The 23,016-nt window shown below is 42.6% G+C and overlaps 2 protein-coding genes across 13 annotated transcripts; both read left to right on the top strand.

Annotated features, from left to right (window-relative positions):
- The first annotated feature begins 301 nt into the window (after positions 1-301).
- On the top strand, positions 302-14,337 carry LOC110521550 (DEP domain-containing protein 1A). 7 transcript variants are annotated; one of them, XR_005040932.1, is made up of 11 exons: positions 302-479; positions 4,048-4,313; positions 4,476-4,611; positions 6,708-6,826; positions 6,903-7,033; positions 7,356-7,403; positions 7,523-7,660; positions 12,576-12,748; positions 12,860-13,036; positions 13,204-13,332; positions 13,480-14,337. XR_005040932.1 is itself a non-coding variant. In XM_021599164.2 (10 exons), exons 2-10 carry the CDS (start codon positions 4,272-4,274, stop codon positions 13,225-13,227), a joined length of 1,005 nt encoding a protein of 334 aa, XP_021454839.2. In that variant the 5' UTR covers positions 302-479; positions 4,048-4,271; the 3' UTR covers positions 13,228-14,337. The 7 variants fall into 7 exon arrangements, 6 of the variants coding, with proteins under 6 accessions (XP_021454839.2, XP_021454838.2, XP_021454837.2 ...); XM_021599164.2 differs by having other exon boundaries at positions 4,048-4,330; positions 13,204-14,337; XM_021599163.2 differs by having other exon boundaries at positions 13,156-14,337.
- Positions 14,338-15,168: 831 nt separating this feature from the next.
- LOC110521549 (retinal Mueller cells isomerohydrolase) lies at positions 15,169-22,569 on the top strand. Of its 6 annotated transcripts, none has more exons than XR_002473163.2 (15): positions 15,169-15,316; positions 15,713-15,795; positions 15,923-16,073; positions 17,465-17,572; positions 17,694-17,835; positions 17,929-18,076; positions 18,175-18,256; positions 18,346-18,478; positions 18,620-18,759; positions 18,847-18,976; positions 19,091-19,205; positions 19,358-19,452; positions 19,571-19,682; positions 21,963-22,187; positions 22,298-22,569. XR_002473163.2 is itself a non-coding variant. In XM_021599160.2 (14 exons), exons 1-14 carry the CDS (start codon positions 15,306-15,308, stop codon positions 22,109-22,111), a joined length of 1,599 nt encoding a protein of 532 aa, XP_021454835.1. In that variant the 5' UTR covers positions 15,169-15,305; the 3' UTR covers positions 22,112-22,282. The 6 variants fall into 6 exon arrangements, 1 of the variants encoding a protein (XP_021454835.1); XR_005040929.1 differs by having other exon boundaries at positions 15,172-15,316; positions 15,713-15,799; XR_005040930.1 differs by having other exon boundaries at positions 15,198-15,308; positions 15,713-15,799.
- Positions 22,570-23,016: the final 447 nt, after the last annotated feature.

Below are 23,016 nucleotides of genomic sequence, written 5' to 3' on the forward strand. Positions count from 1 at the left end.
GTACTGCTTTGTTGGTTGTAGGAACATAGTGCATGCACCAGGTGGCAGTCTACATTCAATGTTTCACTATAAATTCTGGTTCTCAGAATTCACTGCTACATGATATATCATTTTGATAATCTCTGATGAGATTTGATACATTGTTGCCCGTGTTAGCATAATCACTCATGAGTCTTGTCAAAGGTCTCACCTATTTGTACAGTACTCTTTTATTTAATTTGTCCGCCTATGAATAGTCACGTGACAAATGTTGTTCAATCAGCTGCCTCCAGAACAAGGCTCATCATTTAAATAGTGTGGAACGCCAGGGAACCCTTAATTCGATCTGTGACTTCGGCACTGTTGAGAATGTGGCAAGTTGGCCCCTGCTAGCAACAAAATAAGACAATGTGTGTTTTTGCATGTTGATTGTCTTCGTTTCTAGCTTCAATATTATGAGTTCGCTTGTCACTCCCGGTCCTTACAGGGCGACAAAACTGGTAATCTTTTCTTGTTATGAAGTTGACCGTTAAGTTAGCTTGCTAGCCAGTACAGTGTGGTGAAATAATGCTGCTTGCTAGCCAGTACAACGCAAGTTGACTGGGAAGTAGTTAACTAAGATCTGAGCAGATCACTCAAAATGCAAAATAACACTGTCTTGTATGTTTAATTTTTAGTCAGACAGACAACCCCGAGCCAACAATATGTTAGGATGAGCAGTAAAACCTCTCGAAACAGAGCCTTACGAATAATTAGGCCTTCTTTTAGAATGTTGAATATTGTTTTATTTCTAAACATGCAGAAGAGGGGGGGGGGGGGGGGGGGCGGGGGTATTAGTATGTGGGCAATATACCATGGCTGACGCTTCGAACACACCGACAGTATCATTGCGCAAATAGTATCGGCATGAACCGCTACAAAAGTTCGACATTGACTTCCTGCTACCATTTCTGTCAAGCCATCTAAACATACAGTTTGACTCACACGTTCCGTATGCACCACACCGAAAGCAATGCAAACGCAGCGTTTCAATTTGTACCAACATGCAAGAGCGGTCGATGTGTTCGAAGCGTACGGGTTGTTCTTTCGCAACGCTGAGTACCTGGATACCTTAGCCGTGGTATATTGGTCAAATACCACGAACCCCGAGGTGCCTGAAGATATCAGCATGTTTCAGTTCGGATGACGTTGGCTATGGGAACCTAGAGTGTTTGCATACTCCCTTTAAAATAACGCTTGAAAAATAAAAAATAAACTAACAGTATTTGTCAATTTTGAGACATCGTAGGCAGTATCCAATTCTTCAAAATAGTCAGAATTAATCTAAGGTAACTCAATAATTCGGTCATTAATTGTTATGTTTTTGTCGTAAATCTTAGTTGCGAAATTTTACATCTAACTAAGATGGTTGGCACAGTATTGTCTCTCGTTCAATGACTACTTTATTGAAGAATCCCTACAGTTGACCAATCATGGACGATGGGGCGTTGACTTCGGCTCCCGAACTTCGGGCACACAACTTTCTTGAGGCCAGCCGAACAACCGAAAGTCACAATGCCCAAATCCAACAAATGTGTCTTAGTATATGCACTTGAACTTCCTGTTTCGTCTGGGAAACACGAGGGCACCTTTATTGCTATTATAAACTAAACTGTTATAAACTAATATAATTGGAACACTACAAATAAATGTTTTGTCATACCCGTGGTAAAGTAAACTCGTACATCGCCTTGGTCCGTACAATTGCCCTTATTTTAGCGCCCCAAAAACGTAATACTTCCAGATCAACTGTAATGTCAATACCATTGTAAAGCACAATTTCTTCCCTTTCCAACAGAACCAATTACATGACCTAAACACTGCCCATTTCTGCATAATTCAAGCAGGCAATGAGCCCCGTCGGGTCTTTTTAAAAATGGCGGGTGGGGAAGCGAAACTAATGTGTGATAGTGAGAAGGAGAGATGTCGTGTGGGAAAATTACTTTTTTTTCACTCCATCTGTCCAACCTATCGCCTCTGAAGTGTAAATAAAACACTATAAAGTGTTTATATAATGTGTCATTACATACCTATTTGAAGGTTTGTGTCGAATTTGAATCGGGTTTTTAGGGCGGTGCTAAAGTGATCTTAGAAGTAAACAGCGGCTTTGAGCATGATGATCGCATGCAATGCTGACGCAAAAAAATACTAGGTATCCCCCCCTTACCCCCGTCACTGTCCATTTCTTGTTTTTAAAGGATGAGAGACGTGCTACACCTGGTGGAGAGAGATTGTAAGACAGAATAGTTGCTTTATGCGTGCTGTACAAGGGTCCGTTTTTTAAAACTTTTCTCCAATACTATAGAGTCATTACCATGTCGATCAGCGCTTGAATAGAAACCTAGTTCACACCCCCAATTTTGAAGTCAACACAGTCGCTACAGTCCCATTCGTTTTCTTTGTAGCCTCGTTTGAATGTCGCGGTTGCGCACATTTGTACGGAATGGGGTGAGTTTATACGGTCTGATAAACCAAGGCTGTCAGCAAATCATTATTCAGGGCTCGAACCACCCAGATTATTGTGTTTAAATATTCCCCATGTAATGTTAATGGGGAGCTAACATGGCTGCCATAGAATGTTGACATAAAAGCATCATAAGGCTCATTCTAGACATTCAGGTACATAACATTACATGGGGAATATTTTAATGCTAATTAGGAACGCTTTCAACACCTTGTAAAGTCCATGCCCTGATGAATTGAGGCTGTTCTGAGGGCAAATATACTCAATATTAGGAAGGTGTTTTGTATACTCTGTATATGCCTCTGTCCCGATAGTTTGCTTGCTTGCCAATGTTTTAGGATGTGCCTTAATCAGCTTAATTACATAGTTTAAAGTTCCAATGTAGCTGTTTTTATCTCAATATCAAGTCATTTCTGCGTAACAATTAAGTACCTTACTGTGATTCTTTTCAATTAAAATGGTAAACAAGAAAGACAAATGGTCTAAGGCACTGCATCTCAGTGCAAGAGGTGTCACTACAGTCCCTGGTTCGATTCCAGGCTGTATCACATCTGGCTGTGATTGGGAGTCCCATAGGGCGGTGCATTATTGGGCCAGTGCAGGCCAGGATAGGCTGTCATTGTGAATAAGAATTTGTTCTTAACTGACTTGCCTAGTTAAATAAAGGTTAAAAATGTACTATTACTGTCTGGGAGTGGTCTGAGTGGGGAGGGGAAAACTAGCTGTTAGAGCTGCAACGAGCGATTCCGGACATGGATTCTCAATCCACGAAACCCGTAGTGATATCAAATATTGGCGATATTACTCTGTAATGTAGACGTTTGCTAAACAATTTGTATGTTGATGTAGTGCCCATCGGTTATGAGAGTTCCAACCTCTGTGTTGAGAAATGATGTTTTTACTGTCAGTTTCTGTTTCAAAGAACACCAAAACCTACACTAGCATGAGCTTTGCAGTCTCTATTGTCCAACGATCTGTTATTGAACACATGATGTGACATGACCTGTTCGCTAACAGTTTAAGTGACTTGTAGCTGCTGTGATCGGACGATACAGCAGTTATTGAGTGCCGTCATGTGTTCGCAGGATGAGTAGTTTGTACGACAACTAACTCTGGTATCTACATAGCCTTGACTTTTCGTCTCGGTAAAAAATGTTTTATTTTTGTACCCATTCAATGTTTGGAAACACGCTGCTGTTGTTGTTGAAATTAGTATGCTACAAATGAGTGAGTGTCAGTTCCAGAACCGAAATTGTGGAAAGAGGGGCGTGTCCTTTCGGAGCCCTATAGGCAGAGTTTTGAAACTGTCTTTCTTATTGGTCTATTAACTAATTTATATCCCCAGGCAGGCCAAAACTCTGTCTTTTCAAACAGCTCTCACACTAAACAGCATCTTTTTCACAGTAGTATTCCAACCTCCTAGTGTTAAAAGTAATATCACACAAATCACGTTTTTGACTGCACTGGGATTTCAACCCAAATGCAATGTTACAGATAATTACCTAATCTTTTAGAAAGTACTGTAGGCATGCATGCATACAGCTATTTACATTTTCCATTTGCAGTGGAATGAAGTTGCAAAGCTTTTCCGAGCGGGAATGCCTCTGCGAAAACATCGGCAGCACTTCAGAGTGTATGCGAACTGTTTTACTGCTGTGGCAGCTGTCGACTGGTTGCATGAACTGCTCAGGAACAATAGTAACTTCGGACCAGATGTCACCAGACAACAGACTGTCCAGCTGCTGAAGACGTTCCTCAAGAATCATGTAATCGAGGATGTAAAGGGCAGATGGGGTTGCGAAGATTTCGAGGACAACTGCCATCTCTACATGTAAATTTATCTATTTGGTGTGTTTCTTTTGAATTGTAGAATCTGTAAACATGCGATATCAAAGCATACTTGATGTTGATATTTGTCTGACACTTTGTATATGATTGACAATACATTTGATTTCACAAATGTATTTAAATAATTTCACCTGGAATGTCCTAGGTTCCCTTCTCTTTTGAAGGGAATTCCCCATTGCCCACTTGTGTCAGGGCCTGCATCCGTAAAGAAGAGTTTCTCAATGAGGGAAAAGGAAGGCTTCAAATGTAGGAGTTCCAAGAAACTGGACAAAGATACTGTAGTAAGTACTGTTGTTATAAATGTACCCCTATTATGGCCTGATGACTCATCCTGAGTTTTTCAGTCATACCCGTGGCTGACGGGTGTATAAAATTGAGCACACAGCGATGCATTCTCCATAGACAAACACTGGCAGTAGAATGGCCTTACTGAAGAGCTCAGTGACTTTCAATGTGGCACTGTAATAAGATGCCACCTTGCCAACAAGTTAGTTCATCAAATTTCTGCCCTGCTAGAGCTGCCCCGGTCAACTGTAAGTGCTGTTATTGTGAAGTGGAAAACGTCTCGGCCGCGAAGTGGTTGGCCACATAAGCTTACAGAACCGGAACTGCCGAATCCTGAAGCGCATAATAATCGTGCAACACCCACTACCGAGTTCCAAACTGCTTCTGGAAGCAATGTCGGCACAATAACTGTTTGTCAGGAGCTTCATGAAATGGGTTTCCATGGCTGAGCAGCCGCACACAAGCCTAAGATCACCAGGCGCAGTGCCAAGCGTTGGCTGGAGTAGTATAAAGCTTGCAGCCATTGGACTCTGGAGCAGTGGAAACGTGCTCTCTGGAGTGATGATCACTCTTTGCCATTGGCAGTTTGACGGATAAATCTGGGTTTGGTGGATGCCAGGAGAACGCTACCTGCCTGAATGGATAGTGCCAACTGTAAATGTTGGTGGAGAAGGAATAATGGTCTGAGCCTGTTTTTCATGGTTGGACTAGGCCCCTTAGTTCCAGTGAAGGGAAATCTTAACTCTACAGCATACAATGACATTCTAGATGATTCTGTGCTTCCAACTTTGTGGCAACAGTTTGTAGGAGGGCGGCAGGTAGCCTAGTGGTTAGAGCGTTGGGCCAGTAACCGAAAGGTAAAAATCTGTCCTGCACCTGAGCAAGGCAGTTAGCCCACTGTTCCCCGGGTGCCAAAGACGTGGATGTCGATTTTAAGGCAGCCCCCCGCACCTCTCTGATTCAGAGGGGGTTAAATGCAGAAGACACATTTCAGTTGAAGGCACTGTTGTACAACTGACTAGGTATCCCCCTTTCTTGTTTCAGCATGACAATGCCCCCATGCACAAAGCGAGGTCCATACAGAAATGGTTTGTTGATCAGTGTGGAAGAAGTTGACTTTCCTGCAGAACCTTGACCTCAACCCAATCGAACACCTTATGGATGAATTGGAATGCCGACTGCAAGCCAGGCCTGGTCACCCAATATGCGTGCCCGACCTCACTAATGCTCTTGTGGCTGAATGGAAGCAAGTCCCTGCGGCAATGTTCCAACATCTAGTGGAAAGCCTTTGTAGAAGAGTGGAGGCTTATTATAGCAGCAAAGGGGGGACCAACTCCATATTAATGCCCATGATTTTTGGAATTAGATGTTCAACAAGCTGGTGTCCACATACTTTTGGTCATGTAGTGTACATGAAGTCAACATGAGGGCCATTGTACAAAACGAATTTATCAGTGATTGGATCGTCTCTAACATCTGAGAATGAGTATCAAAGTTGATAACAACATCGTGTAGGCCAGTTATGGCCCAACCCATTGGTTTCTGGGACCAATCAGAATGGTCAGTGTTTCGCATTCCAGAAGTTGTCGGGGAGGGAGGCAAATCCAGACTGTTGAATGATCGATGACTCTGCATCTGTCCCATAATGGTGTCTGTGAGCACATGGGCAGCGCCATTGAGGCCATCTCCATTTTTGAAGTAGTCCATTTTCTTCTACTTCTGAGTTGGTAAACAAACTGAAATAGTGCATACTGCCACCTGGAGTGTGTTTGAACAGGTATAACGCCAAGGTTGATGATTTACCGCCACCTGCAGATAGAATGTTTGCTCACACGTGTAATTCATTGGCTGATCCCTCCTGATGACCTGGATGGAATTATCAGATCCATAGGAAGTCTCACCCAGTTGAATACTTTAAAATTGTGGAAGTCCTCAATGGAGCTTCTCCTGCTTAAACAAGCTTTTGAGCACGAGTCCTCTATCATTCGTTTGGCCGGAGCGCTGTGGATGGGTAGCCGGGCAACCGCAGTGTCTCTGGTATGACTTCCTCACTTGTCTACATAATTGACAGATGCATTATTATTTTTCACAGGAAAATGTGGTTCGCTCAAAACAAGATATGGAGACTGAGCCTGTGAGCGAAGTGGTACAGCCCAGAGTATTAACAGAGGAAGAAATCCAGGATGTTTGGAGAGGCATCACTCTCACACAGTAAGATCCACTCTTAAATTATTCTCAAAAGTTTGAATGATTAGATCCTTAATCTATTGCCATTTCATGTTTTCAGCCTGCAGAAAACATTGGGATTGACCTCACTTGAGGTTGTTTTGGATCCAAGACACATCAATCCTCAAAACATTGTGTACAACATGACCATTGTGAACAAGCATGGGGTTGTTACACTTGAGGATAAGACGGGTAGGTTTGAGTTTTATATCTGCACTCTGTCTACACAGTGTAGACCAGGGGTATCAAACATACAGCCCGCAGGCCAGATCCAGCCCGCTAGGGGGTCCAATCCAACCCGCGGGTGGGTGTGTGGAAATGATGAAGGACGTACATTCATAGTTTCTTGACTGTGTCCAGCTCGCTAATAATCACCTAAATGAAAGCTAGACAGTCAAAGAGCATTAAATTCCAAAAACAATAAACGGGACTTCATTTGCAAATTTCGACGGCGAGGAAAAGTAACCAATGTCAGTGCGGCCCGCCGGACCTCATTGAAGCTTTTTCCCCACAGATGACCTCCCACACTGGGTTTTGTCTGCAATGAAAGGTCTTGCAAACTGTAAGTTACTTTTTTTGTGTGTGTGTATTGTATGAATATTTCCCCTCATATGAAACAAGGCTCAATATGAGAGCTTTTGTTTCAGACCAACATGTCAAATATCACCCATACCATTCTAGGGCCGAAGTATGATGCCAGCCAGCCATCCTATCCTGGGTTTGAGAGGGATGTGTTCAAAACGGTCTCTGACTACTTCTATAGCCTCCCTCGGCCAATTCTCACATCTGAATACTACAAGTTGTTTGTCAACATCTTGGGTATGTATACATTTGACAAACTTTTGAATTGAATGCATTATTGTCAAAGGTGAAATTGTATGACACTCAATTTCAAGGGTTTCTCTGTTCCTCCCTAAACTAAGGTGTTACTAAAATCTGGATTAAATTGACCCTTCTCTAAGCCCTGCCCCCTTTGGTTACTGTTGAGCTCAAACTCTGTTCAATTTCATTGTCTATTAAAAGACCGACTACCCCTTGCTAATCAGGAAATTGGATATGTTGTGGTGGACTGTCATTACAATTGCTTCACATGAACCTGGTAAAATTATGTTTGTAGTGTGGCTAGCCATTGAATGGCTCTGAATTCACTCAGCATGGCGCTAACTAGCTAGAGCTCTCAAATCATACCCTGATGTTGACAGCAGATGGGAGTTGTATTCATAACTTGGCTGGTTAACATGCATTTAGAAAAAACAAGTTTTATATTGAGTGGCTGACTAGCATTGGCAATGTTTGGTGGTCTATGAGACTTGGCTAGCTAAGCAGCATAGCTAGCAAACAATGTAACAAAAGTATAATTTCAGATTGGAAGAATACTCCAACAGACTCTGCATTTCAGGAATAAACAGTAGCAAGTGCCCTTGGTTCACTGTTAAAGACCCCTCCCCCATTTGAGTGCTGCCATTGGTTGCCCCAAAGTCCAGTGTGGGGCATAGCAAAGGGTCAATTCACCCGTAATGTCATTTGCAAAAAACCATCACACGAACAGTGCTGTTAACCAATTCAAATCTACCGAATCTCTGCTGTTGAGCTTAATTCGGAAGGGGGCTTTTGATGAGGGCGACTCACCAATGAGAGAAGTGCTCAGCTCGAATGCCCAGTCCATGTATGCAGCTTTGAAGACAGGTTGTACCAGGAGGGTCCCCCAGATGGGCCTGCCAGGCTGAAGGTCTAGTTCTGGGGATGTCTTTGAAGGCAGCAGTCTGAGCCTGTCCCGGTCAGAGCAGTGGAGCCTTGTCCATTAGGCTCAGACCCAGGAGCTGTTCCCTGGAGAGAATCTTGGATGAATTGCCAGAGTCCAACTTATGCTCCCGACTCAAGTTGTTCCAGTCTTCTGAGAGTCTGGCGTCCTGCAAAAGTAACAATGGCAGCAAGTACAGCACTCCACCAGCCAGACAGCTGCCCTAACTCTGAATCCCAAGGCTTTGTCACCATGGGAACTGCTCCTAGTTGTGACACCAGTTCGTTCAGGTGTGACTTCTGTAGAGGGTAGTGCTCACTGCGCCAGAATCGGCATCTCCCTACCAATGGACAACCCCTCATTCAGTCAGATGCCCAAGGAGCATTGGTACCTGTTTGGATATAGCTAAGCACAGAAAGATGTCTGCCAGCTGTTTTGGTGTTATTGTCCCTGTAGCAGACATCACCATGAAGCCAGACTCCTCCATTATTGGCCTGAGGGGCCCCAGTCTGCTCAACCTGAGGACCAGCAGCATGGACCTCTGACCAGAGCCCTCTGTTAGCAGGCGCTGTCAGAGCTCTCTGGACCTGTCTAGGCCGACCCTTGCTCTGCCTTCGGTGTCCACTTATGCACGGTACCGGAGTCCCGAGCAAAGTAAGCCTGCGTCTGCAAATCAAACTTTGTCTCGTGCTGAATACAAGTGTAGACTTTCCTGTGAAATGCTTACTTACCAGCCCTTAACCAACAGTGCAGTTCAAGAAGAAGAAAATATTTACCAAATAAACTAAAGTAAAAAATAAGTGACAATAACGGGGCTATTTACAGGGGGTATCGGTACCGCGTCAGTGTTTGTGGGTACAGGTTGAGTTCATTTGTACATGTAGGTAGGGATGAAGTGACTATCCATAGATGATAAACAGCGAGTAGCAGCAGTGTACAAACAAATGGCGGGGGAGTGTCAATGTAAATAGTCCTGTGGCAATTTGATTAATTGTTGAGTAGTCTTATGGCTTGGGGGTAGAAGCCGCTTGCGGTGCGGTAGCAGAGAAACCAGTCTATAACTTGTGACTGAAGTCTGACAATTTTATGGGTTTTCCTCTAACACCACCTATTATATAGGTCCTGGATGTCAGGAAGCTTGGCCCCAGTGATTTACTGGGCCGTACGCACTACCCTCTGTAGCACCTTAAGGTCAGATGCTGAGCAGTTGACATACCAGGTGGTGATGCAACCGGTCAGGATGCTCTCGATGGTGCAGCTGTAGAACTTTTTGAGGATCTGGGGACCCATGCCAGATCTTCTGTGTCTCCTGAGGGGGCAAATATTTTTTTTGTGCCCTCTTCACGACTCATGGTGTGCTTGGACCATGATAGCTTGTTGTTGATGTCGACACCAAGGAACTTAACCCTCCACCCGCTCCACTACAGCCCCGTTGATAATGAGGGCCTGTTCAGCCCGCCTTTTCCTGTAGACCATGATCAGCTCCTTTGTCTTGCTCATATTGAAGGCGAGGTTGTTTTCCTGGCACCACACTGCCAGTTCTCTGACCACCTCCCTATAGGCTGTCTAATCGTTGTTGGTGATCAGGCCTACCAATGTTGTCAGCAAACTTAAGGATGGTGTTGGAGTCGTGTTTGGCCACGCAGTTGTGGGTGAACAGGGAGAACAGGAGGGGAGTAAGTACACACCCCTGGGGGGGAGGGAATCAGCTTGGCAGACGTGTTGTTGCCTACCCTTACCACCTGGAGGCGGTACATGAAGTCCCAGGATCCAGTTGCAGAGGGAGGTGTTTAGTCCCAGGGTCCTTAGCTTAGTGATGCGCTTTGTGGGCATTATGGTGTTGAACGCTGAGCTGTATTCAATGAACAGCATTCTCACACAGGTATTCCTTTTGTCCAGGTGGGAAAGGGCAGTGTGGCGTGCGATTTGAGATTGCGTCATCTGTGGATCAGTTGGGGCGGTATGCGAATAAGAGTGGGTCTGGGAGGATGCTGTTGATGTGAGCCATGACCAGCCTTTCAAAGCACTTCATGGCTACTGACGTGAGCTCTACGAGGCAGAAATCATTTAGGCAGGTTACCTTCGCTTCCTTGGGCACAGGGACTATGGTGGTCTGCTTGAAACATGTAGGTATTACAGGAAGAGGTTGAAAATACCAATGAAGATACTTGCCAGTTGGACTTTGTAGTCCGTAATAGTTTTCAAGCCCTGCCACATCCGAGTGTCAGAGCCGGTGTAATAGGTTTCAATCTTAATCCTGTATTGACACTTTGCTTGTTTGATGGTTCGTCTGAGGGAATAGCGAGATTTCTTATAGGCGTCCAGATTGGTGTCCCGCTCCTTGAAAGCGGCAGCTCTAGTTTTCAGCTTGATGCGGATGTTGCTTGTAATGCATGGCTTCTGGTTGGGATATGTACGTATGGTCACTGGGGACGATGTTGTCGATGCACTTATTGATGAAGCCGCTGACTGAGGTCGTATACTCCTCAATGCCATTGGATGAATCCCAGAACATATTCCAGTCTTAGCAAACCAGTCCTGTAGCATCCACATCTGGTAGATGACACATCTGACCACTTCCGTATTGAGCGTGTCACTGGTACTTCCTGCTTTAGTTTTTGCTTGTAAGCAGGAATCAGGAGGATATAATTATGGTCAGATTTGCCAAATGGAGAGCTTTGTATGCATCTCTGTGTAGGTGGTCTAGTTATTATTTTATAAATTTTTTCCCCCCTCTGGTTGCATGCTGGTAAAAATTTGGTAAAACTGATTTACGTTTGCCAGCATTGAAGTCCCCTGCTACTAGGAGCGCCGCTTCTGGGTGAGCATTTTCTTGTTTGCTTATGGCCTTATTGAGTTGGTTGTGTGCTATCTTAGTGCCAGCATCAGTCTGTAGTGGTAAATATACTGCTATCAATAATATAGATATAGAACTCTCTTGGTAGATAGTGTGGTCTACAGTTTATCATAAGGTACAGTACCTCGAGACTTATTTATTAGATATCGCGCACCAGCTGTTATTGACAGACACCCCCACCTCTCGTCTTACCAGACGTAGCTTCTCTGTTCGGCCAGTGCATTGGAAATCCCTCCAGCTCTATTATCCCTGTTGTCGTTCAGCCACGTCTCAGTGAAACATAAGATATTACAGTACTTAATGTCCAGTTGGTAGGATAATCATAGGTCATCAATTTTATTTTCCAATGATTGCATGTTAGCAAGTAGAATTGACGGCAGTGGGATTCTCGCCTACGGATTCTCAAAAGGAAGCCCAATCTGCGTCCTCTTTTCCGCTGTCTTTTCACACAAATGACGGGGCTCTAGGCCTGTTCCTGGGAGAGCATTATGTATTTATCGTTGGACTCGTTAAAGGAAAAAGCTTTTTCCAGTTCGTGGTGAGTAATCCCAGTTCTGATGTCCAGAAGTTATTTTTGGTCATAAGAGACGGTAGCAGCAATGTTATGTACAAAATAAGTTGTAAAAAATAATTTACAAACAATGCAAAAGAGGAACAAAATGGCACAATTTGGTTACGGGCATGTAAAACATCAGCCATTCTCTTCGGCGCCATCTTAACTGAATGCTTGTGTGTTGTGCTTTTGCATGTCTTAACACCTGACTAACATTACTCATTGGGCTTTCACTAATGGGGGGTGAGGATCTAATTGTCCTTTAATGTTATCACTGGATGAATTTCAAATGTATCCATATGGATGCTCTCCAGAACTTTAAACTGCTCTGTTTAAAGTCTGCCTTGATACTCCCTATGTCTAGATATGACATTACATTTAGTAACTTGTACAAGTGCTATTACTGTAGTGAGAAGCAATTGCTTTTTTGCCATTGCAATATACATTTATTTCTTCCAGTTAATCACACGGATGCTTCAGTCACTTCAATGTATTTCATTAGCCTCAAGTCCTAGTGGTTGTGTGTATCATTATGATCTGATGTGTACAAAGGGCCAACTTCACACACCCATTCTGTGTGAAGGTCTCCTCCAGCCTCAGTTGGAGCAGGTGGCCATTGAGGCTCTGCAGCTCTGCACCCTGTTTCTGCCTCCTGCCAGCCGAAGGAAGCTCCAGCTGCTGATGAGAATGATCTCCCGGATGAGTCAGAACATGGACCTGCCTCGGCTCCATGACGCCATAGCAACACACACACTGGTGAGGAGAAACAGGTTTTACAATTCTGCGTGATCTGAACATGGTAAACCTAAAAAGAGCATGAAATGAACATGTCCTCAACTCCATTATTCAATCCCATTGCGTTTTCAGATGGCGCATATGTTCTCTCACTGCGTGCTGGGCTGTAAGGAGGAGATGGACCTGGATGAGCTGCTGGCCACCAGACTGGTCTCCTTCCTCATGGATCATCACCAGGAGATCCTCCAGGTGCCTGTCTATCTGCAGAATGCAGTCCAGGACCACATCGCCTACCTCAGGAAAGTGCAGGTACAGTACTATTGTCGCTTTTATTTTAATAAAGCTTCCATGATCAATTTTCTATGATTTCTTTTTTTCCCAACTGCTTACATGTATGAGATTTGAGCCTGTTTTCTTTCCTCCCCTAGATAACATAACATTGTTGGTGCCCCTGTGCCCGTCCACTCCTTTTGTAGACGGATCAGCACCAAAGAGTTTGATGAGTAGAAGCTGAGTTTGTCCCAGGCTGCGATCGCTGACCTACTGGAGAGCCTGGTCAAGACAAGAACATGTCGATGAAGGACAGGAAGGAGAAGCTCAAGCAGATAACAAGTTAGATGGCATGTTGTCTGAACGCTTTCATATTTTCCATCGAACTACAACTTTGTTTACAACTTATGATTTGAAATTCTAACTAAGGTGTTAAAAAAATATAAAGTTAATCAAAGTCTAATACATTTTTCTATGATTAGTTTCATAGGCAGTATCCAGACATTTACTCTGGCCATTTTCCAACCACTGAGATTAACCAAAGAGCAAGCCACCATTGCTGATAAGTATGAATAGACCACAAGCTTTTAGTATTAGAAACTGAAGGTACATTTTGTACATTTTGAAAGGTGGGAGGACTATACAGGTGAGATCACCTCCCAATTTAGACTGCAAGTATGTAACAATTATCTTTAGGGTTGAATTATGCATATTTTATGTTGAGTAATGTGTTTTTGTGTATGTTATTTTGAAACTACTGCAGTAGTTATCTTTAGTGCACCAATTAAGTTACTTTGATTTCTTATGGAGTATAATAAGAGACTAAAGCAAACCAAGATTAGATTTGGTGTTTTTCTGTCAATGTTGCAATTGATCTACATTCATACACTACCATTAACAGAGTATACAGTATTCAAACTTTAAAACGTTTGAGTTTTTTTAGGGATTACGTTTGTTACTGTGTGATTTGTCTACCTAGTTCATTAGGTTTGTATGAAGTGCTCATAACATTTTGTATCCACGTTTCACTTTTCTTGCATTGCACTTTTCTGTAGATCTTTCATCTAATGTATTTTTTTTATTCCATAACATTCTCTTAAAGTTAAGCTCAAACTGCTTTATTTTATATTTTGGGCTTGGGATTTGTCTCTATTTTCTTACCTGGCAAGTTATGTTCAGCCATTTCGGATACAGAAAAGTTTTGCACTATTTTCTGTCATTTTAAAAGAATGGTAGCTTTGACCAATCAATACAATTGTTAATATATATATATGATATCTGCCATAATATGTATTTTTATGCCATCGATGAAGTCTTAATAAACCTTTTGGAATCCGTTTGATGCATTTTCCGAATACCTCTATGGCTGTATACTTACCTCAAAGGAAGAGCCAATTACAACAGTTATAAACGTTTGTGTATTATTTCCTTGCCAAAAATCTGTTATGCTACATTCTTAGGAGAATGTCCAACACTAAAACAAAATGTTTTCTCCTTACTAATTCTGCAAATATATTGGCTTAATGTTTTGACGGATGTGATTTATTTCATATTTGTTTACCTTAGTGTCCTTGTACTGTCTAGCACAAGAAGGGAGAGCAATGGTTGCTACTCAGACAGAAATACTGCCTTGTATCACTAATTACTTTTTAAAATGCACAAATTCCACAGTATCATTGCACTATCCCTGGAAGGATGTGGCAGAGAAATATCTTATAATTCCAAGTGCATTGCAACCCAAGTCTGACCAACTGACCGCTTCATTCATCTAGATCAGGATGAAGAAGAGGAAGACGGTGTTAATCATACTCATCCATAACACCCTCCGTGTGGGTGCCTACAGAGAATATTGATTAAATATAAACTTGTTTTCATCTGGAATCCATCAAATTAGTTAACTAGAGTAGGAACATCTTTCTCTGACAAAACGTGTAGAACACATATTTGAAACCAAAGATATTGCATAATGAACTGCATTACTTTCCTGTTCACTTCAATTAAGTGTTTGTTGTTTAGCCCCTTTTGTAACCTTTTGGGGCTCTCAGGTTAGCAAATGTGGTTCTGGTCTTAATTAGGCTGAGAAATTCCTTGAAGGGGTAGAATTGTGTGGTGGCGGTGGGCTAAACTTCACTGGAAACTGAATGGTCTGGACACAAAGGAACTTTTGTTTCAGAGACCTCTGGTTTGGGGGTAGATTCTCAGACTCCCGCCGCTCTGCATGGGAATGGAACTGTCTATAAAGGCTGCTGCTCACTCCGCATTTCAGACTGGGCTTCCTGCACACAAGCTGTTGATTCTCTAAAGGAAAATGGTTAGTCGGTGAGTAACTCCTTTTTGTACATTTTCCTTCGCTTCGCATAACTTTCCCATGCAAGAATATAGTAAGTTGGTGAGTAAGCAAACTTTTTGCAGACTTTCTGCGTTGCGTAACTGGCAGGAGTATGTAAATTGTTGATAAACTGTTGTGCTAAGTTATATTTTTAAAAAAAGTATTTGTACCTTCTCATTACTATTTTACTGCATGCTACTGTCAAGCAGTTGAACATTTCTTTTTCTGGTCTGAGATTGTAGTTTTTGGTTTTGATGAAGTTAAACTTCACATATAGGGCAGAATGAGGTACCTCATTTTGATTTTTAGGTTGGGCCAGAAAAGTCAGATCACCAGCCTATGCTTTTGTGAATGGATGTTTATTTTCACTTTTGTTTCATTTTCAGAATTCAGCATCCGGCTGGTGGGTACAAGAAAATATTTGAGACGTGTGGAGAATTGAATGAACCTATTCCTGCTATCGTTGTAGGTAGGTGAGGAACAGGTCTTAGGCTCCACTCCCCTTTGGTTTACAAGCAAGAAGGTTGGTGTTATATCATGGCTGAGTGAGGATTGAACACGACAGGGTAACATGGATAATTTCATGCTGTGTTCAGGTGTGATTCCAGAATGGCTGAGTGGCAGTCTATTGCGTCTGGGACCCGGCCTGTTCGAGGTGGGGGCGGAACCTTTCTACCACCTTTTTGATGGCCAGGCCCTCATGCACAAGTTTGACCTAAAGAATGGCCATGTGACCTACTATCGGAAGTAAGCCCCTGCGTGTTGACTTCAGTGATGATGCGTAACACGTTTACACACGGTGGTAAAATCTATATTATGAGGGGGGCATGCAATCATTTTACAGTAACACACTGGTAGTAATTGTGGAGTTTTGTGAAATGTTCCCCTCGGCCAATAAATGTGACTGGAATGTTTTGGGCAACCTCAGCGTGGGCTGTTTCTAATTAAAACAGTGACTAAAGCACAGAGACCTTCTGCTCTCAAAGGCTTCTGAAAGCTAAAACAGAAGTGGGCCTATCAATTCCCAATCTGTATGTTCCAAGCTACATGTTAATTGTTTTTAAAGCTCCAATGCAGCTGTTTTTTTTTCTCTATGAAATCATTTCTAGTTAACAATTAGTGTGTGTTTTTTGACTGTTTTAAATTGAAAAAGTAATTTCTCATGCAAGAATTTTGTTAGGACTGTCTGGGAGTGGTCTGCGTGCGGGACCTAATTGGAAGAGCCTAATGAGGGAGAGACGGTATGCATCCTGAAAACTAACGGTTATTGGCAGAGGTTTAAGTCTTTCTTGGTCAATTAACTTCTACCACCTGGTGATGTCGCCAGACAGGCCAAAACTCCATCCCTCCAAAACAGGCTGAAATTCCAAGTTTTTATTTTTTTATTTTCCTTCTCCCCCCCCCCCCCCCCCCACCTACTCTTACACTAACAGGGTATTATCATTTTCACAGTATTATTTCAACTTCAGAGTCGATGTCCGCGCACCCGTGCAAATCTAATTGGCATAATAAAAAATACCCATAAGTCAGTTTTAGCTAGAGCTATATATTTTTTTGCATTGGATGTGTCTCAATCGCCAGTCGCACTTCCGCATCTGCGGTGAAAGGTGAGAGCTAGAGCGGAGTTTGTCAGACCATAAGACATCACGAAAATTAGTCGTCTTACAAAATCGTCTGTAGTGTACGCAAATGGGACTCTCACAAACGATGGTGTTTTGCTTTATGACCCCCACAAGCATCTTGGGACTTGTCTGAAGTGGGTACAGCTGATCTGACAACTTCTGTCTGGAGTGTCCGAACAGTTTAGGCTAAGTGTCATACATGTTGTTTTGCTCTAGGATGCTCACAAGACTCGTCTGAAGGTCCCCCGGCACCAGTTGTGGGGAAAAAATTAATGGAAGTACAGTGTATATATGGAGACTGTTTAGTGCCAAAAATAAGGCACTAAATGTAAAAAATAAAAACATATATCGCTGATAAAGAAAAGACACTTCAGAACCAACTTTCTTTGGATTTTTTGGGGGGACTGTTCCATGTAGTGAAACTGTTATTCAATGTGTTTGGATGGGCTAACAAGGCAGTAAGGCCAACAATGACAGGGCTTAGACTGTTAAGTTAACCCTTATGTTCCTCTATAGATTTGTCAAAACAGATGCCTATGTGCGAGCCATGACAGAGAAAAGAGTGGTCATCACTGAGTTTGGAACAGCAGCCTACCCAGACCCCTGCAAAAATATATTCTCACGGTCTGATTTGCTCTAATTTTATGATAAAGTAAAACAATGTCCTCACAATTCAGTTATTAGGCATTACATAAATTATCCACGCTTTCCTCATTTCATGAACCCTTTTCTTCTGTCTTTGTAGGTTTTTCACCTACTTCAAAGGGATTGAGGTGACAGATAATTGCTTAGTGAATGTGTACCCTGTTGGTGAGGATTTCTATGCCTGCACAGAAACCAACTACATCACCAAAGTGGACCCAGACACACTGGAGACTCTGAAAAAGGTATGTGCTGCTCACCCTGGCTAACATCAGATAGATTGAACATAAGAACTGTCGTACGTCACAAAGGAGAAGTCTCACAAACGGTTTCTCCAGGTGGACCTGTGTGATTACCTCTCGGTCAATGGGGTGACGGCTCATCCACACATTGAAAGTGATGGAACGGTGTACAACCTTGGGAACTGTTTTGGGAAGAACATGTCATTGGCCTACAACATTGTAAAAATTCCTCCCACGCAGAAAGGTTAGTTCTGCATATAGCATTGAGACTATTTTTCTTGAAGTGAGATGTCCCTAAATTAAGTGCATTGGGTCTTGTCTTTTTCTGATGCTTGTTTTCAGACAAGTCCGATCCCATTGCAAAGTCCAAGGTTCTTGTGCAGATACCCAGCAGTGAGAGATTCAAGCCCTCGTATGTTCATAGGTTAGTGACATCGTTGATTGAGTTCACATTCTATATTGGAACACTCATGCTTATTACATTTATTTCAATGCTTTTTCTGTGTCCATCAGCTTTGGAATGACAGAAAACTACTTTGTCTTTGTTGAGACTCCAATAAAGATCAACCTTCTAAAATTCTTGACTGCTTGGAGCATCTGGGGCACAAATTACATGGATTGCTTTGAGTCAAACGAAACCATGGGTGTAAGTAAACTTGTAGACCACTATTCTCTAACTGTATACAAAGCCTGTTAGCGTTTCACTTTTGATTAATATAGTGCCAATATATCAATCTCACTATTGCAAATGTCTTCATCACCAGATAATAGTATTTTTCTTATATAGACATGGTTCCATCTGGCTATGAAGGACCCAGCTAAATACATAGAGCATAAATTCAGGACCTCTGCCTTCAATCTCTTCCATCACATCAACAGCTATGAGGACGATGGCTTCATCGTTGTTGACCTGTGCACTTGGAAAGGGTAGGTAATTGACCAGTTGTTGTAATGACTTGAGAATAACATGTACCAGACACTTATCCTGTGCCCCTTTCTTTTGTTTGGTTTCAGTCATGAGTTTGTCTACAACTACCTATATCTGGCCAACCTGCGGGAGAACTGGGAGGAAGTGAAGAAAGCTGCTATGAGGGCACCTCAACCGGAGGTCCGGCGATACGTTCTGCCCATAGACGTCCACAGAGTAAGCTTTGTGCCCTTATTCTTGTCATTTCTGAAATGAGTAGTAATCACTGCTTTGATGTTATCTCAGGATAGAGGACTATATCAGTGAAGTCTTTCCCTTTTGTACTTGCAGGAGAAACAGGGGAAGAATCTGATATCCCTTCCGTACACCACAGCCACTGCAGTGATGCGCAGTGATGGAACCATCTGGCTGGAGCCTGAGGTTCTGTTTTCTGGACCACGACAAGGTAACCCACACACAGCGTGTTTCATTAAACTTTTATGGTTCCCCTATTATTTTACCATCTGATGCCACTAACTATCTGTTCTTTCATATCATCAGTCGTAAGATTTTCCTTATTCGGTAGAATCAGTCATTGAAAATCCTTTATCGCTGCAGCATTTGAGTTCCCTCAGATCAACTACAGTAAGTTCTCTGGGAAGAACTACAGCTATGCCTATGGACTGGGTCTGAACCACTTCATCCCTGACAGGGTAAGTATAGCACGCAGACGAGAACTAGTAGTACATTATCCAACTCTGATTAGGTTTATGATTAAACTAACCTGCTGATAGTCATTCAGGGATTGAGTTTGATTGTGTCCTGCTCCAGATTTGCAAACTGAACGTGAAGACCAAGGAGACGTGGGTGTGGCAGGAGCCAGACTCGTACCCCTCAGAACCCATCTTTGTGCAGACCCCAGACTCTGTGGAGGAAGATGACGGTAAACAGAAGGGTTTTAGGCGATTCTATAATATCACAATCTGTTGTCTAACATTTCAACTGGATCAGGTGGCATGAATTACCATACCTAAGCAGTGTTGGGTTCTAAATAACAGGAAAAAACTGCCGGAGAACTATAAAAGCTCAAACCAAGTTTATTCACCCAATGTGTCAGGCAGCTGAACAGACAGACATGTTCCCACCAGCACAAGTGTGTGTGTGTGTATATACAGTTGAAGTCGGAAGTTTACATACACCTTAGCCAAATACATTTAAACTCAGTTTTCACAATTCCTGGCATTTAATCCTAGTAAAAATTCCATCTTATGTCAGTTAGGATCATCACTTTATTTTAAGAATGTGAAATGTCAGAATAATAGTAGAGTTTTATTTCTTTCATCACATTCCCAGTGGCTCAGAAGTTTACATACACTCAATTAGTATTTGGTAGCATTGCCTTAAACAATTTAATCTTGGGTCAAATGTTTTGGGTAGCCTTCCACAAGCTTCCAACAATAAGTTGGGTGAATTTTGGCCCATTCCTCCTGACAGAGCTGGTGTACCTGAGTCAGGTTTTCTAGGCCTCCTTGCTCGCACACGCTTTTTCAGTTCTGCCCGCAAATTTTCTATAGGATTGAGGTCAGGGCTTTTTGATGGCCACTCCAATACCTTGACTTTGTTGTCCTTAAGCCATTTTTCCACAACTTTGGAAGTATGCTTGGGGTCAATGTCCATTTGGAAGACCCATTTGCGACCGAGCTTCAACTTCCTGACTGATGTCTTGAGAAGTTGCTTCAATATATCCACAATTTTACTTCCTCATAATGCCATCTATTTTGTGATGTGCACCAGTCCCTCCTGCAGCACAGCACCCCCACAACATGAGGCTGCCACCCCCGTGCTTCACGGTTGGGTTGGTGTTCTTCGGCTTGGAAGCGTCCCCCTTTTTCCTCCAAACATAACGATGGTCATTATGGCCAAACAGTTCTATTTTTGTTTCATCAGACCAGAGGACATTTCTCCAAAAAGTACGATCTTTGTCCCCATGTGCAGTTGCAAACCGTAGTCTGGCTTTTTTATGGCGGTTTTGGAGCAGTGTCTTCCTTGCTGAGCGGCCTTTCAGGTTGTCGATTATAGGACTTGTTTTACTGTGGATATAGATACTTTTGTACCCGTTTCCTCCAGCATCTTCACAAGGTCCTTTGCTGTTGTTCTGGGATTGATTTGAACTTTTTGTACCAAAGTACGTTCATCTCTAGGAGACAGAACGCGTCTCCTTCCTGAGCGGTATGATGGTTGCGTGGTCCCATGGTGTTTATACTTGCGTACTTTTGTTTGTACAGATGAACGTGGTACATTCAGGTGTTTGGAAATTGCTCTCAAGGATGAACCAGACTTGTGAAGGTCTAAAATGTTTTTTCTAAGGTCTTGGCTGATTTCTTTTGATTGTCCAATGATGTCAAGCAAAGAGGCACTGAGTTTGAAGGTAGGCCTTGAAATACATCCACAGATACACCTCCAATTGACTCAAATTATGTCAATTAGCCTATCAGAAGCTTCTAAAGCCATGACATCATTTTCTGGAATTTTCCAAGCTGTTGAAAGGCACAGTCAACTTAGTGTATGTAAACTTCTGATCCACTGGAATTGTGATGCAGTGAAATAATCTGTCTGTAAACAATTGTTGGAAAAATTACTTGTCGGGCACAAAGTAGATGTCCTAACCGACTTGCCAAAACTATAGTTAACAAGAAATATGTGGAGCAGTTGAAAACTAGTTTTAATGACTCCAACCTAAGTGTATGTAAACCTCTGACTTCAACTGTATATGTGTATCTATCTCCAGCCCACAATATGGGTGAAGTCTCCTCCTTCCCTCTAAATATTACAACTTCCTGCCTAGCTATAAATGTAAGTGATGTGGGTAATAAACTGTTCCTTCTCGCTTAATGGGACCTGAACTGAACTCGGCTCCCATTCCTCACTAATCCACAGCTCTCCACCCTTATCAGTGACCGCAACCATATACGTTCCTCCTACAGATAACCATTCACTTCTGTTTTAGAAACCAGACTGTGGCCCTTCTCCTTTCCATAGGATACCTGATGATTTAACCGTATTTCAAGTTTTTAAGTCAGAACCCATCAGTAGGATTCACCTTAGTGTGATGTAAAATGCTGACATACCGGCAGTATACAACTTGAAATACAAATGCAGGTATGCCTCTCTCGCACACTTCTGGTTTTGTGGTTGTGATACTGCTCTCTTTTCCTCCTGCTAGGGGTGTTGTTGAGCATCGTGGTGAACCCTGGAGCAGACCAGAGGCCAGGGTACCTCCTCATCCTCAATGCCAGAGATCTGACAGAGATTGCACGGGCTGAGGTGGAGGTTATCATCCCTGTCACCTTCCATGGAATGTACAAGCCTTAGGACCACTTTCTCAACACATCTACAGAACAATCATAATACTAAAACTGTTGGATTATACTTTACACAAGACATCTAGTTCAATCAATCAATCAAATTTATTTTATATAGCCCTTCGTACATCAGCTGATATCTCAAAGTGCTGTACAGAAACCCAGCCTAAAACCCCAAACAGCAAGCAAGCAATAGTTACAGTGCATTCGGAAATTATTCAGACATCTTCCCTTTTTCCACATTTTTTTTTACGTTACAGCCTTATTCTAAAATTGATAAAAATAGTTCAGCAATCTACACACAATACCCCATAATGACCAAGTGTCATTATATTTGAGACATTATTGCAAATGTATTTATCAAAATACAAATACCTTATTTACATAAATATTTAGACATTTTGCTATGAGATTTGAAATTGAGCTCCGGTGCATCCTGTTTCCATTTATCATCCTTGAGATGTTTCTGCAACTTGATTGGAGTCCACCTGTGGTAAATTAAATTTATTGGCCATGATTTGGAAAGGCACACACCTGTCTACATAAGGTTCCACAGTTGACGGTACTTGTCAGAGCAAAAACTAAGCCATGAGATCGAAGGAATTGTTCGGAGAGTTCCGAGACAGGAATGTTGAGGCACAGATCTGGGGAAGGGTACCAAAAACTGTCTGCAGCATTGAAGGTCACCAAGAACACAGTGGCCTCCATCATTCTTTAATGGAAGAAGTTTGGAACCACCAAGACTCTTCCTAGAGCTGGCTGCCCGGCCAAACTGATTAATCAGGGGAGAAGGGCCTTGGTCAGGAAGGTGACCAAGAACCCGATGGTCACTTGGACAGCGCTCTAAAGTTCCTCTGTGGCGATGGGAGAACCTTCCAGAAGGACAAACATCTCTGCAGCACACCACCAATCAGG

Source organism: Oncorhynchus mykiss, chromosome 30, assembly GCF_013265735.2.
Source record: "Oncorhynchus mykiss isolate Arlee chromosome 30, USDA_OmykA_1.1, whole genome shotgun sequence".
Lineage (NCBI taxonomy): Eukaryota > Metazoa > Chordata > Actinopteri > Salmoniformes > Salmonidae > Oncorhynchus > Oncorhynchus mykiss.